Below are 13,513 nucleotides of genomic sequence, written 5' to 3' on the forward strand. Positions count from 1 at the left end.
CCCCCTGGGGTTAGGGTTATTCCCCCCCTGGGGTTAGGGTTATTCCCCCCCTGGGGTTAGGGTTATTCCCCCCCTGGGGTTAGGGTTATTCCCCCCCTGGGGTTAGGGTTATTCCCCCCCTGGGGTTAGGGTTATTCCCCCCTGGGGTTAGGGTTATTCCCCCCCTGGGGTTAGGGTTATTCCCCCCCTGGGGTTAGGGTTATTCCCCCCTGGGGTTAGGGTTATTCCCCCCTGGGGTTAGGGTTATTCCCCCCCGTGGGGCTTGGGGTTATTCCCCCCCTGGGGTTGGGGTTATTCCCCCCCTGGGGTTAGGGTTATTCCCCCCCCTGAGGTTAGGGTTATTCCCCCCCCTGGGGTTAGGGTTATTCCCCCCCTGGGGTTAGGGTTATTCCCCCCCTGGGGTTAGGGTTATTCCCCCCCTGGGGTTAGGGTTATTCCCCCCCCTGGGGTTAGGGTTATTCCCCCCCTGGGGTTAGGGTTATTCCCCCCCTGGGGTTAGTCAGGAGAGGTAGGGGGGAGCACAGAGAGGTATGGAGGAGCGGGGAGAGGTGGGGAGGAGAAGTAGGGAGGAGCACAGTGAGGTATGGAGGAGCAGGGAGCGGTAGAAGGAAGCGCAGAGAGGTAGGGAGAAGTGCGGGGAGAGGTATGGAGGAGCAGAGAGGTGGGGAGGAGAAGTAGGGAGGAGCAGAGAGAGGTGGGGAGGAGCAGGGAGAGGTAGGGAGAGCACAGTAAGGTATGGAGGAGCAGGGAGCGGTAGAAGGAAGTGCAGAGAGGTAGGGAGAAGTGCGGGGAGAGGTAGGGAGAAGCGCGGGGAGAGGTAGGGAGAAGCGCGGGGAGAGGTAGGGAGAAGCGCGGGGAGAGGTAGGGAGAAGCGCGGGGAGAGGTAGGGAGAAGCGCGGGGAGAGGTAGGGAGAAGTGTGGGGAGAGGTAGGGAGAAGCGCAGAAAGGTAGGGAGAAGCCAGGACCGGCCTTTGGGGTGTGCGACCTGTGCAGTTGCACACTGCACATCACTCCTGGCCAGCTGGGGGGGGGGGGGCGCTCTGGCAGACAGCTGCACATCTAACTGCTCTGCCATTCTATCTGTCTGCCAGAGCGCCCCCTAGCTGTCCGCTTACCCTCTGAGCACAGTGGTTGTTTTGGGGCGCTCCTAAAGACAGTTCCGGGTAAGTCCCGGTAAGCCCCGCCTTCCGCCGATAAGTCCCGCCCCCGGCGCCCACCGCGAATACGGACACTCTCCTTATAGTGTGGCCATGACACTATCTGTGTCCCCCTCACCATGTCCTCCTCTGTGCCTCCTCCATAGTGTTATGTGGACACTGATGTGGTTGGGGAGCTCAGACATTAGGAGGATTGTGCAGCATTAGAGAAACATGGCTGCTTTCCTCCAGCACACAGCGCCACCCCTGTGCACAGGTGACACCAGGTATTGCAGCTCCCTCCAGTCTCTTCTCTGGGGCTGAGCTGCAATACCACAAACAACCTGGAGCGGTGCTGTTTTATTTTTAAGCAAATTAAATGAAATCCTTTGATGTTTCTCACAGCTGAGGGTTTGCTACAAGTACGTGTACTCTATTCCATGACAGACAGCAGAGATACTGGAAAGAACTGCAACTATTAGAGAGTTCCAGAACTTTTCATACAATAATCCCTTTAATTCCCCTCTGACCTCGGGAGTCTTTGCCGCAGTCACTCATGACCCCCTCGGTGACTCTCCATTTAATCCAAAAATTTTACGTTAATCTCTGTCAGTGTGGAGTCATCTTCCTGTACGGCGGTGGCGGCTCCCAGGAGCTGAGGTACCGAGTAGCCAGGACGATTCCCCGAGGAGCCAGGAGGGGGCGATACTGAGAGCTCACTGATTGGTCACCAGGAGCTGCGATCTCCAAGGCCTGATGATAGACATGGAGGTCACACAGCGCCGTTTCTAGGTTAGGGGCTCTCTGTGTTATGGCGGGAGTCTGTGCGCCATGTTATCCTGTATGTGCTGAAGCCGCAACGTGTCTGCTGTGGTGCTGATACAGTATCTTATACTCAGTATGATGGAGGTCACCCAGCTTTCCTAGCATCTTATACTCAGTATGATGGAGGTCACCCAGCTTTCCTAGTATCTTATACTCAGTATGATGGAGGTCACCCAGCTTTCCCAGTATCTTATACTTAGTATGATGGAGGTCACCCAGCTTTCCCAGTATCTTATACTCAGTATGATGGAGGTCACCCAGCTTTCCCAGCATCTCATACTCAGAATGATGGAGGTCACCCAGCTTTCCCACCATCCTATACTCAGTATAATGGAGGTCACCCAGCTTTCCCAGTATCTTGTAGTAAGTATGATAGAGGTCACCCAGCTTTCCCAGCATCTTATACTCAGTATGATGGAGGTCACCCAGCTTTCCTAGTATTTTATACTCAGTATAATGGAGGTCACCCAGCTTTCCCAGCATCTTATACTCAGTATAATGGAGGTCACCCAGCTTTCCCAGTATCTTGTAGTAAGTGTGATAGAGGTCACCCAGCTTTCCCAGTATCTTGTAGTAAGTGTGATAGAGGTCACACAGCTTTCCCAGTATCTTATACTCAGTATAATGGAGGTCACCCAGCTTTCCCAGTATCTTGTAGTAAGTGTGATAGAGGTCACCCAGCTTTCCCAGTATCTTGTAGTAAGTGTGATAGAGGTCACACAGCTTTCCCAGCATCTTATACTCAGTATAATGGAGGTCACCCAGCTTTCCCAGCATCCTGTAGTCAGTATGATAGAGGTCACACAGCTTTCCCAGCATCTTATACTCAGTATAATGGAGGTCACCCAGCTTTCCCAGTACCTTGTAGTCAGTATTATGGAGGTCACCAGCTTTCCCAGCATCTTGTAGTCAGTATGATAGAGGTCACCCAGCTTTCCCAGCATCCTGTAGTCAGTATGATGGAGGTCACCCAGCTTTTTCAGCATCTTACACTCAGTATGATGGAGGTCACCAGCTTTCCCAGTATCTTGTAGTCAGTATGATGGAGGTCACCCATCTTTCCTAGTATCTTATACTCAGTATGATGGAGGTCACCCAGCTTTCCTAGCATCTTGTAGTAAGTATGATGGAGGTCACCCAGCTTTCCTAGTATCTTATACTCAGTATGAAGGAGGTCACCCAGCTTTCCTAGCATCTTGTAGTAAGTATGATGGAGGTCACCCATCTTTCCTAGTATCTTATACTAAGTATGATGGAGGTCACCCAGCTTTCCCAGTATCTTATGCTAAGTATGATGGAGGTCACCCAGCTTTCCCAGTATCTTTTACTAAGTATGATGGAGGTCACCCAGCTTTCCCAGCATCTTATACTCAGTAAAATAGAGGTCACCAGCTTTCCCAGTATCTTGAAGTCAGTATGATGGAAGTCACCCAGCTTTCCCAGTATCTTGTAGTCAGTATGATGGAGGTCACCCAGCTTTCCCAGCATCCTGTAGTCAGTATGATAGAGTTCACCCAGCTTTCCCACCATCTTATACTCAGTATAATGGAGGTCACCAGCTTTCCCAGCATCCTGTAGTCAGTATGATGGAGGTCACCCAGCTTTTTCAGCATCTTATACTCAGTATAATGGAGGTCACCAGCTTTCCCAGCATCTTGTAGTAAGTGTGATAGAGGTCACCCAGTTTTCCCAGCATCTTATACTCAGTAAAATGGAGGTCACCAGCTTTCCCAGCATCCTGTAGTCAGTATGATAGAGGTCACCCAGCTTTCCCAGCATCCTGTAGTCAGTATGATAGAGGTCACCCAGCTTTTTCAGCATCTTATACTAAGTATGATGGCGGTCACCCAGCTTTCCTAGTATCTTATACTCAGTATGATGGAGGTCACCCAGCTTTCCCAGTATCTTGTAGTAAGTATGATGGAGGTCACCCAGCTTTCCTAGCATCTTGTAGTAAGTATGATGGAGGTCACCCAGCTTTCCTAGTATCTTATACTCAGTATGATGGAGGTCACCCAGCGTTCCTAGTATCTTATACTCAGTATGATGGAGGTCACCCAGCTTTCCTAGTATCTTATACTCAGTATGATGGAGGTCACCCAGCTTTCCCAGTATCTTATACTAAGTATGATGGAGGTCACCCAGCTTTCCCAGTATCTTGTAGTCAGTATAATGGAGGTCACCAGCTTTCCCAGTATCTTGTAGTCAGTATGATGGAAGTCACCCAGCTTTCCCAGTATCTTGTAGTCAGTATGATGGAGGTCACCCAGCTTTCCTAGTATCTTATACTCAGTATGAAGGAGGTCACCCAGCTTTCCTAGCATCTTGTAGTAAGTATGATTGAGGTCACCCAGCTTTCCTAGTATCTTATACTAAGTATGATGGAGGTCACCCAGCTTTCCTAGCATCTTGTAGTAAGTATGATTGAGGTCACCCAGCTTTCCTAGTATCTTATACTAAGTATGATGGAGGTCACCCAGCTTTCCCAGTATCTTATGCTAAGTATGATGGAGGTCACCCAGCTTTCCCAGTATCTTATACTAAGTATGATGGAGGTCACCCAGCTTTCCCAGCATCTTATACTCAGTATAATAGAGGTCACCAGCTTTCCCAGCATCTTATACTCAGTATAATAGAGGTCACCAGCTTTCCCAGTATCTTGTAGTCAGTATTATGGAGGTCACCAGCTTTCCCAGCATCCTGTAGTCAGTATAATAGAGGTCACCCAGCTTTTTCAGCATCTTATACTCAGTATAATGGAGGTCACCAGCTTTCCCAGCATCTTGTAGTAAGTGTGATAGAGGTCACCCAGCTTTCCCAGCATCTTATACTCAGTAAAATGGAGGTCACCAGCTTTCCCAGCATCCTGTAGTCAGTATGATAGAGGTCACCCAGCTTTTTCAGCATCTTATACTAAGTATGATGGCGGTCACCCAGCTTTCCTAGTATCTTATACTCAGTATGATGGAGGTCACCCAGCTTTCCTAGCATCTTGTAGTAAGTATGATGGAGGTCACCCAGCTTTCCTAGTATCTTATACTCAGTATGATGGAGGTCACCCAGCTTTCCTAGTATCTTATACTAAGTATGATGGAGGTCACCCAGCTTTCCTAGCATCTTGTAGTAAGTATGATGGAGGTCACCCAGCTTTCCTAGTATCTTATACTCAGTATGATGGAGGTCACCCAGCTTTCCCAGTATCTTATACTAAGTATGATGGAGGTCACCCAGCTTTCCCAGTATCCTGTAGTCAGTATAATGGAGGTCACCAGCTTTCCCAGTATCTTGTAGTCAGTATGATGGAAGTCACCCAGCTTTCCCAGTATCTTGTAGTCAGTATGATAGAGGTCACCCAGCTTTCCCAGCATCTTATACTCAGTATAATGGAGGTCACCAGCTTTCCCAGCATCCTGTAGTCAGTATGATAGAGGTCACCCAGCTTTCCCACCATCTTATACTCAGTATAATGGAGGTCACCAGCTTTCCCAGTATCTTGTAGTAAGTGTGATAGAGGTCACCCAGCTTTCCCAGCATCGTATACTCAGTAAAATGGAGGTCACCAGCTTTCCCAGTATCTTGTAGTAAGTATGATGGAGGTCACCAGCTTTCCCAGTATCTTGTAGTCAGTATGATGGAGGTCACCCAGCTTTCCCAGTATCTTATACTTAGTATGATGGAGGTCACCCAGCTTTCCTAGCATCTTGTAGTAAGTATGATGGAGGTCACCCAGCTTTCCTAGTATCTTATACTCATTATGATGGAGGTCACCCAGCTTTCCTAGTATGTTATACTCAGTATGATGGAGGTCACCCAGCTTTCCTAGTATCTTATACTAAGTATGATGGCGGTCACCCAGCTTTCCTAGTATCTTATACTCAGTATGATGGAGGTCACCCAGCTTTCCTAGTATCTTATACTCAGTATGATGGAGGTCACACAGCTTTCCTAGTATCTTATACTTAGTATGATGGAGGTCACCCAGCTTTCCAGCATCTTGTAGTCAGTATGATGGAGGTCGCACAGCTTTCCAGCATCTTGTAGTCAGTATGATGGAGGTCGCACAGCTTTCCAGCATCTTATAGTCAGTAGGATGGAGGTCACCCAGCTTTCCTAGTATCTTATACTCAGTATGATGGAGGTCACCCAGCTTTCCCAGTATCTTGTAGTCAGTATGATGGAGGTCACCCAGCTTTCCTAGTATCTTATACTCAGTATGATGGAGGTCACACAGCTTTCCTAGTATCTTATACTTAGTATGATGGAGGTCACCCAGCTTTCCCAGTATCCTGTAGTCAGTATGATAGAGGTCTCACAGCTTTCCCAGCATCTTGTAGTAAGTATGATGGAGGTCACCCAGCTTTCCCAGTATCTTGTAGTAAGTATGATGGAGGTCACCCAGCTTTCCCAGTATCTTGTAGTAAGTGTGATAGAGGTCACCCAGCTTTCCCAGTATCTTGTAGTAAGTATGATGGAGGTTACCCAGCTTTCCCAGTATCTTATACTCAGTATGATGGAGGTCACCCAGCTTTCCCAGTATCTTATAGTCAGTAGGATGGAGGTCACCCAGCTTTCCCAGTATCTTGTAGTCAGTATGATGGAGGTCACCCATCTTTCCTAGTATCTTACACTCAGTATGATGGAGGTCACCCAGCTTTCCTAGTATCTTACACTCAGTATGATGGAGGTCACCCAGATTTCCAGCATCTTGTAGTCAGTATGATAGAGGTCACCCAGCTTTCCCAGCATCTTGTATATTACTCAGTATGATAGAGGTCACCCAGCTAGATAGATACTGTAGATTGATAGGTAGATACCTAGATAGATAGATATAGAGATACAAAGAGAGAGAGATAGTCTATGTTACTATTGGGGGTATCAACAGGGGGGGGCGCCAAAAGAAAGTTTCGCACAGGGCGCCATCTACCCTAAGGCCGGCCCAGGGAGAAGCGCAGAGAGGTAGGGAGAAGTGTGGAGTGGTAGGAAGAAGTGTGGGGAGAGGTAGGGAGAAGTGCGGAGTGGTAGAGAGAAGCGCAGAGAGATAGGGAGAAGTGGGGAGGTACAGGAGCACGGGGATGTGGAGAGGTAGGGAGAAGTGCGGGGAGAGGTAGGGAGAAGTGCGGGGAGAGGTAGGGAGAAGTGCGGAGAGGTAGTGGGGAGCCGGGAGAGGTAGGGAGAAGTGCGGAGTGGTAGGGAGAAGTGCGGAGAGGTAGTGGGGAGCCGGGAGAGGTAGGGAGAAGTGCGGAGTGGTAGGGAGAAGTGCGGAGAGGTAGTGGGGAGCCGGGAGAGGTAGGGAGAAGTGCGGAGTGGTAGGGAGAAGTGCGGAGAGGTAGTGGGGAGCCGGGAGAGGTAGGGGATAATCCCTTTAAATCCAGGAATGAAAAGCACAGCTGTGTATTATAGTTCTGTACAAGCCGGAGAACGTCCAGAGCTGTAATCTAAGAGTGTGCCGGAGCCCCTGAGAAGCACAAACCCTTTGTTCCTGGGATGTGTGCCAGGCGGGCCCGGGGTATAAGCAGATAAGGGACTGAGGAAGAACGGTATATCGGCGAGCTGGAGAGGAACGGCTCCGTCCCTCACAGGAACTGCTGTTCTATCCTGTTTAGGGTGGCATTGGATGCTCCTATATAGTGTAGCCTGTGTGTGGGGTTATTTACATGGGCCGTTCCGGGCGGCCATGTACAAGTGTGCAGTAGCTTCTGCTCGTGCTTGATGTAAGATGTGGCGGGGGGGGGGGGGGGGGGGGGTGACATCTCTTTGTCCTCTGGGTCCCGCACCGCTTTGCTCTTCTAAGTCCTAGAATTCTGCTTGAAGAACTAACAGCTGTTCTTGTATTTTATAGGTTCCATAGCAGCTGAAAACCAAGCCTGAAAGAAGCGGTTACGTATCTGCAGCACCTACCTCTGTGGCACTTATCTCTGCGGCACTTACCACTGCGGCACCTACCTCTGCCATCACAGCCTCAGACATGGGGTGGACGGTTTTACTTTCAGCAAGAAGGTTCCTCTCGTCGTGGAGGCCTGAAAGCGGTCTCCTCCATAATCCATTGTGCCGGAGCTGCATACGACCGCTGTCTGTGGAGTCTGTAGACCACGGCTGCCCGCCCTCCGCCCAGAGACGCCCCTCAGTAAGAATTGGTTGTGCATCTGGATTCTGGGGGGACACTGCAGCTTCAGGTAACGTCACCTTGTAATACAGATTCAGCTCTTTATCATGTATACAGTTTAATGTGGGTCTAAAGGTGCCGTATACCTTCACTAGGTGCCGACCAACAACTCTGCTTCTCTTTTACTGCATACTTGTGAACTTTTAGCTATAGCAAATGTTTGTGTTCTCAGTGAGGAAAGCTGCTGCCTTGGCCAAGCTTTGTCTAACGTATATGAGGGTCTTCAATTCACGTTCTTACCTGCTCACGCTGTTAGATGCTATTATGCCAGGGAGACACCTGGTACCTTTCATATACCTGTCTGTGCCTCCATAACGTAGAAAAATCCTCGCAAAGTGTCAAAGAGGTGGTCCCAAACCCTAAAGTACAGAAGATGGTAGAACCTGGGATGTGAGGTGCCAGGCCGGCTCCTGGGATCCCACCTCAGCTGGCCTAATGCGTCCCAGCTCCCCACTCAGTCCCATAGTCAGCGGGGGAGGGGAGAGAATCTTACGTTGTTCATCCTTCCCAGCCCGGCGTTCTTCTTTAAGGTCAAAGCACATTGTTGTTTTACGGCCTTCTACGAGTTGCGCATGCCTTTGTATTCCATATGGAGGTTTGGTCTGTAATACATAACCCTACAGCCTCTGTGCCGGAGGTGACAGCTTCTTCCACGCCGCCCATCACCAGGAACTACTTCTCAAATAATTACAACTAGACCTAAGCGAAGCAGCAGGAAATTTTGGGTCAAATTTGTTAATATTCACAAATTGAGTCTCAATAAAGTAGCCAAACTATAGTAGCTACAATACTGGGACTGGGACAGCGAAGGTGTAAATGTAAGTTCTTGTAAAAGTGTCAAAAATCAGAAAATCACAATTTTAAAAAAAATGTCAATCATCCAATCTAGTGAAACCAAACTATAACCCAGTAGGAGTGGGGAGCGATTATGTGAGGTGCACGCTCCACTCACTGATCCCAGTAACTTGGTATTACTCCATGGGAGCTTACAGGAGTGTTCAGTGCCCAGTGAGTGAATAATCTGGACTGCGTCTTCTCTGGTTCCATTCCTATAGGCCCCCAGTTACTTGGACACTTGGTTGACAGCTCCAACAAACAATCCCCCACAATCGCCTCTCCTCTCCCATTCTCTCGTATCCTCTCCTCTCTGTCCGTATATCTCTCTGTAAGTCTCTCCCTCCTCTCCCTTTCACGCATATTCTCTCCTCTCTGTCCCTATATCACTCTCTTAGTCTCTTCCTGCTCTGCTCTACCTGCCTGCTGACATCCTGCTCTCTCTCCTCCTTTCCTCTCTCTTCCTCTCCTCTCTGTCCCTATATCTCTGTTAGTCTCTACCTGCCTGCTGCCATCCTGCTCTCTCCTCTCCTTCTCTCCTATCCTCTCCTCTCTGTCCCTATATCGCTGTTAGTCTCTACCTGCCTGCTGCCATCCTGCTCTCTCCTCTCCTCTATCGCTCTGTTAGTCTCTACCTGCCTGCTGCCATCCTGCTCTCTCCTCTCCTTCTCTCCTATCCTCTCCTCTCTGTCCCTATATCGCTCTGTTAGTCTCTACCTGCCTGCTGCCATCCTGCTCTCTCCTCTCCTCTATCGCTCTGTTAGTCTCTACCTGCCTGCTGCCATCCTGCTCTCTCCTCTCCTCTATCACTCTGTTAGTCTCTACCTGCCTGCTGCCATCCTGCTCTCTCCTCTCCTCTATCACTCTGTTAGTCTCTACCTGCCTGCTGCCATCCTGCTCTCTCCTCTCCTTCTCTCCTATCCTCTTCTATCCTCTCTGTCCCTATATCGCTCTGTTAGTCTCTACCTGCCTGCTGCCATCCTGCTCTCTCCTCTCCTCTATCGCTCTGTTAGTCTCTACCTGCCTGCTGACATCCTGCTCTCTCTCCTCCTTTCCTCTCCTATCCTCTCCTCTCTGTCCCTATATCGCTGTTAGTCTCTACCTGCCTGCTGCCATCCTGCTCTCTCCTCTCCTCTATCGCTCTGTTAGTCTCTACCTGCTCTGCTCTCCCCTGCTCTCTCCTCCACACACAGCCGACTGCCCACCTCCTTATATAGTGGGTGATGACATCACAGAGGGGCATGCAGCTGATTGATTCCTTTCTCCCGCCCAGTGATGTGCGACCGGCATTTTTTATTTATTTTTTGCGAATTTTCTTAAAGAATTTCCGGTGTGTGTGTTTTTTTTTAAATTAGATATTTTTTTATTATAGTGCTTGATAATCCCTATATTGTAATCCGTATTCTTCTTCTTTTTCTGTTTCTTCCAGCTATTTTTCTGCGATTAATACAGCCCGAACCGCTTTGCGCACAGACTCCGTTCAAACTGCGTTTCGAAGCCCTCGGCGGTGTGTGGTGTGCTATCTATTTTTCGTCTCGATCGGATTTGTCGTTTTTAAGAAATTTACGTTTAAAGACCCCTAATTTCCCATAGAAAATAATGGCCCATTGGAAATAATGGCCGCACTCTAACCGCTAACAGCCAATCACAGCACATATGCAAATAGATGAAATATAGCAGCCAATAGGAATTCTAAGGTCTTGTCAGTCAATGTATCACAACATCCACAGTCACATGTCCACTATTGGCCAATAGAAGATGTAGAAGATGGAAGGTCCTTAACGATTTTGTCTCCTTGACATGAGTAAGATTGTCATGGTAACCGAGCAATGATCTTTACCATTATAAGTAGCAGAGCCGCTCGTAAAGGGACCCAGGTCGCTCTTAAAGGGACCCAAGTTGCTCTTAAAGGGATGGGATCCAAGTCGCTCTTAAAGGGACGGGACCCATGTCCTGGGTTCCGTTAAGAGCGACCTGGGTCCCTTTAACCCTTAAGCGACCCTGGACGTACCCGTACGTCCAGTGCCCCCTCACTGCGTTCCCAGGTGCCCGGGACTGCAGGTAGTAGCGGGCAAGGTCCGATCGCCAAGCCCGCTAATACAGTAATTGGATGCAGCTGTCAAAGTTGACAGCTGCATCCGATTACCGAATGCAGCCATTCCCTGGTGTCTAGTCCCGGAGGAGCGATCCACACATCTTACCCCTTCCGGGGTCAGCGTCGTAATGGCGCTGATCCCGGCTCGGCACTTGATTGCTTCCGGCTGCAGCAGCCGGAAGCAATCAATGTGCCTATCTCATGGATCTGTGCTGCATATCTATGCGGCACAGATCTCAATGAGAGATCAGTGCACTTATACTAGAAGTCCCTCAGGGGGAATAACCCTAACCCCAGGGGGGGGAATAACCCTAACCCCAGGGGGGCTTCTAGTATAAGTGTAAAAGTTAAAATAAAAGTGTGGTTATTAGTAAAAAGCCCCCTCCCCTAATAAAAGTCAGAATCACCCCCCTTTTCCCATGTTATAAATAAAAATAAATAAACATGTTTGCTATCGCCGCGTGCGTAATCGCCCAAACTATTAATTTATCATATTCCTGATCTCGCACGGTAAACGGCGTGAGCGCAAAAAAATCCCAAAGTGCTTAATTGCGCATTTTTGGTCGCATCAAATCCAGAAAAATTGTAATAAAAAGCGATCAAAAAGTCGTATATGCGCAATCAAGGTACCGATAGAAAGAACACATCATGGCGCAAAAAATGACACCTGACACAGCCCCATAGACCAAAGGATAAAAGCGCTATAAGCCGGGAATGGAGCGATTGTAAGGGACGTATATTCGGTAACAATGGTTTGAATTTCTTACATCAGATACAATATAAGTTATACATGTTATATATCGTTGTAATTGTAACGACTTGTGGAACATATATAACAAGTCAGTTTTACCCCAGGGCGAATGGCATAAAAACACATTTCCCCCAAATAAAAGAAATGCGCTCTGGAGGTCACTGGTAAAGGGGCGCTCTGGAGGTCACTGGTAATGGGGCGCTCTGGAGGTCACTGGTAATGGGGCGCTCTGGAGGTCACTGGTAATGGGGCGCTCTGGAGGTCACTGGTAATGGGGCGCTCTGGAGGTCACTGGTAATGGGGCGCTCTGGAGGTCACTGGTAATGGGGCGCTCTGGAGGTCACTGGTAATGGGGCGCTCTGGAGGTCACTGGTAATGGGGCTCTCTGGAGGTCACTGGTAATGGGGCGCTCTGGAGGTCACTGGTAATGGGGCGCGCTTTTCAAGCACTATGTATTTCCCTGGAAGTAAAGTAAAAACAACAAGTCAAAGAAAGAACACTGTAGGGGTTACTATTAGGACCCTGATAACCTGTCATGTGGTACTTTCCGGATCCTTCCATCTTGTATACAGTGGTACCTTGGTTTAAGAGTAACTTGGATTAAGAGCGTTTTGGTTTAAAGCTCACAGGTTTTCAAAACTGTAACTTGGTGTAAGAGCATTGCTTTGGTGTAAGAGCTCCCTGTACTGGGGGAGGGGCATGGTCTGCATAGTGGGGTCTACAGCACTGTACTCTGACCCAGGAAGTCTCCCTCACCTTCCAAATCATAGCAGATCCACTTCAGGCTGGGGCTTACATCAGGGGACAGGACTGTGGAGGTAATCTCTCCATAGCTGTAACCCCTCTCTCCCCGGACATAGAGCGCTGCATGTATGTGCCCACATCTCTCCTGCTCATTCCTTCCTGCTCCCTGCAGTCTCTGTCCGCCCTTGTTTCCTATCCTCTCCATTACTGTACAGTAACTTACTTACTTATTACAGTACAGTAATATATCACAGATTCTGCTGTTTCTGAATATTTGTTTCATTTGTTTTACATGTTATTCAAAAATCATTATTTTTGGGGTGTGGAACCAATTGTCTGCAGATGAGTGATTTCTTATGGGAAAATTTGCCTTGGTTTAAGAGTGGATTTGGATTACAAGCGCAGTGCGGGAACGAAACCCAAGGCACCAGTGTATTTGTGAGGTGTAGTGACTCTCAGGCGTGCTCAGTGTAGTGTCACCCCTTACACACCACTCCTCCCCCAGTAGGACGTCTCCATATACTTATTATACCTGGAATAGTTTAATGAACAGTATCTGGTAGTAATGATTGGTGAATCCATATGGAATATTGTGTTCTGATCATAGACGTCGTATAGATATCTATTATGTAGAACTCTTCTCTAGGTCCTTACAGTATAAAGAATAGTTCTCATATATGATATATGTCACTATATTTCTTCTGCTTTTTTTCAGTTCCACAGCTTATATATGGAGGAAAATTAGATTTCTTAGTTTTTGACTACCTCTCTGAGATAACAATGTCTCTTCTGGCGTCAGTGAAAGCCAAGTCACCTGTAAGTATATTGCACAATCTTCTCTCCATACAATGCAGGTGGGAAGCTGATGATATGCTGTATATGCATGGAGCTTGCATGTTTTAAGCTCAGGAGCTAAAGCCACCACAGCTGCCAGGGCTGCAAGGGACATGTTACTAATGTCATTA

The 13,513-nt window shown here is 48.4% G+C and overlaps 1 protein-coding gene across 1 annotated transcript in view; it reads left to right on the forward strand.

Annotated features, from left to right (window-relative positions):
• The window catches only part of LOC138797917 (uncharacterized), a 199,809-nt gene that overhangs the window by 11,777 nt on the left and 174,519 nt on the right, over positions 1–13,513 (forward strand). The window contains exons 2-3 of the mRNA XM_069978720.1: positions 7,801–8,134; positions 13,264–13,364. Coding sequence (XP_069834821.1) covers positions 7,927–8,134; positions 13,264–13,364 — 309 coding nt within the window. The 5' untranslated portion in view covers positions 7,801–7,926. The remainder of the gene's footprint in view (positions 1–7,800; positions 8,135–13,263; positions 13,365–13,513) is intronic.

This window comes from Dendropsophus ebraccatus, chromosome 7, assembly GCF_027789765.1.
Source record: "Dendropsophus ebraccatus isolate aDenEbr1 chromosome 7, aDenEbr1.pat, whole genome shotgun sequence".
Taxonomy (NCBI): Eukaryota; Metazoa; Chordata; class Amphibia; order Anura; family Hylidae; genus Dendropsophus; species Dendropsophus ebraccatus.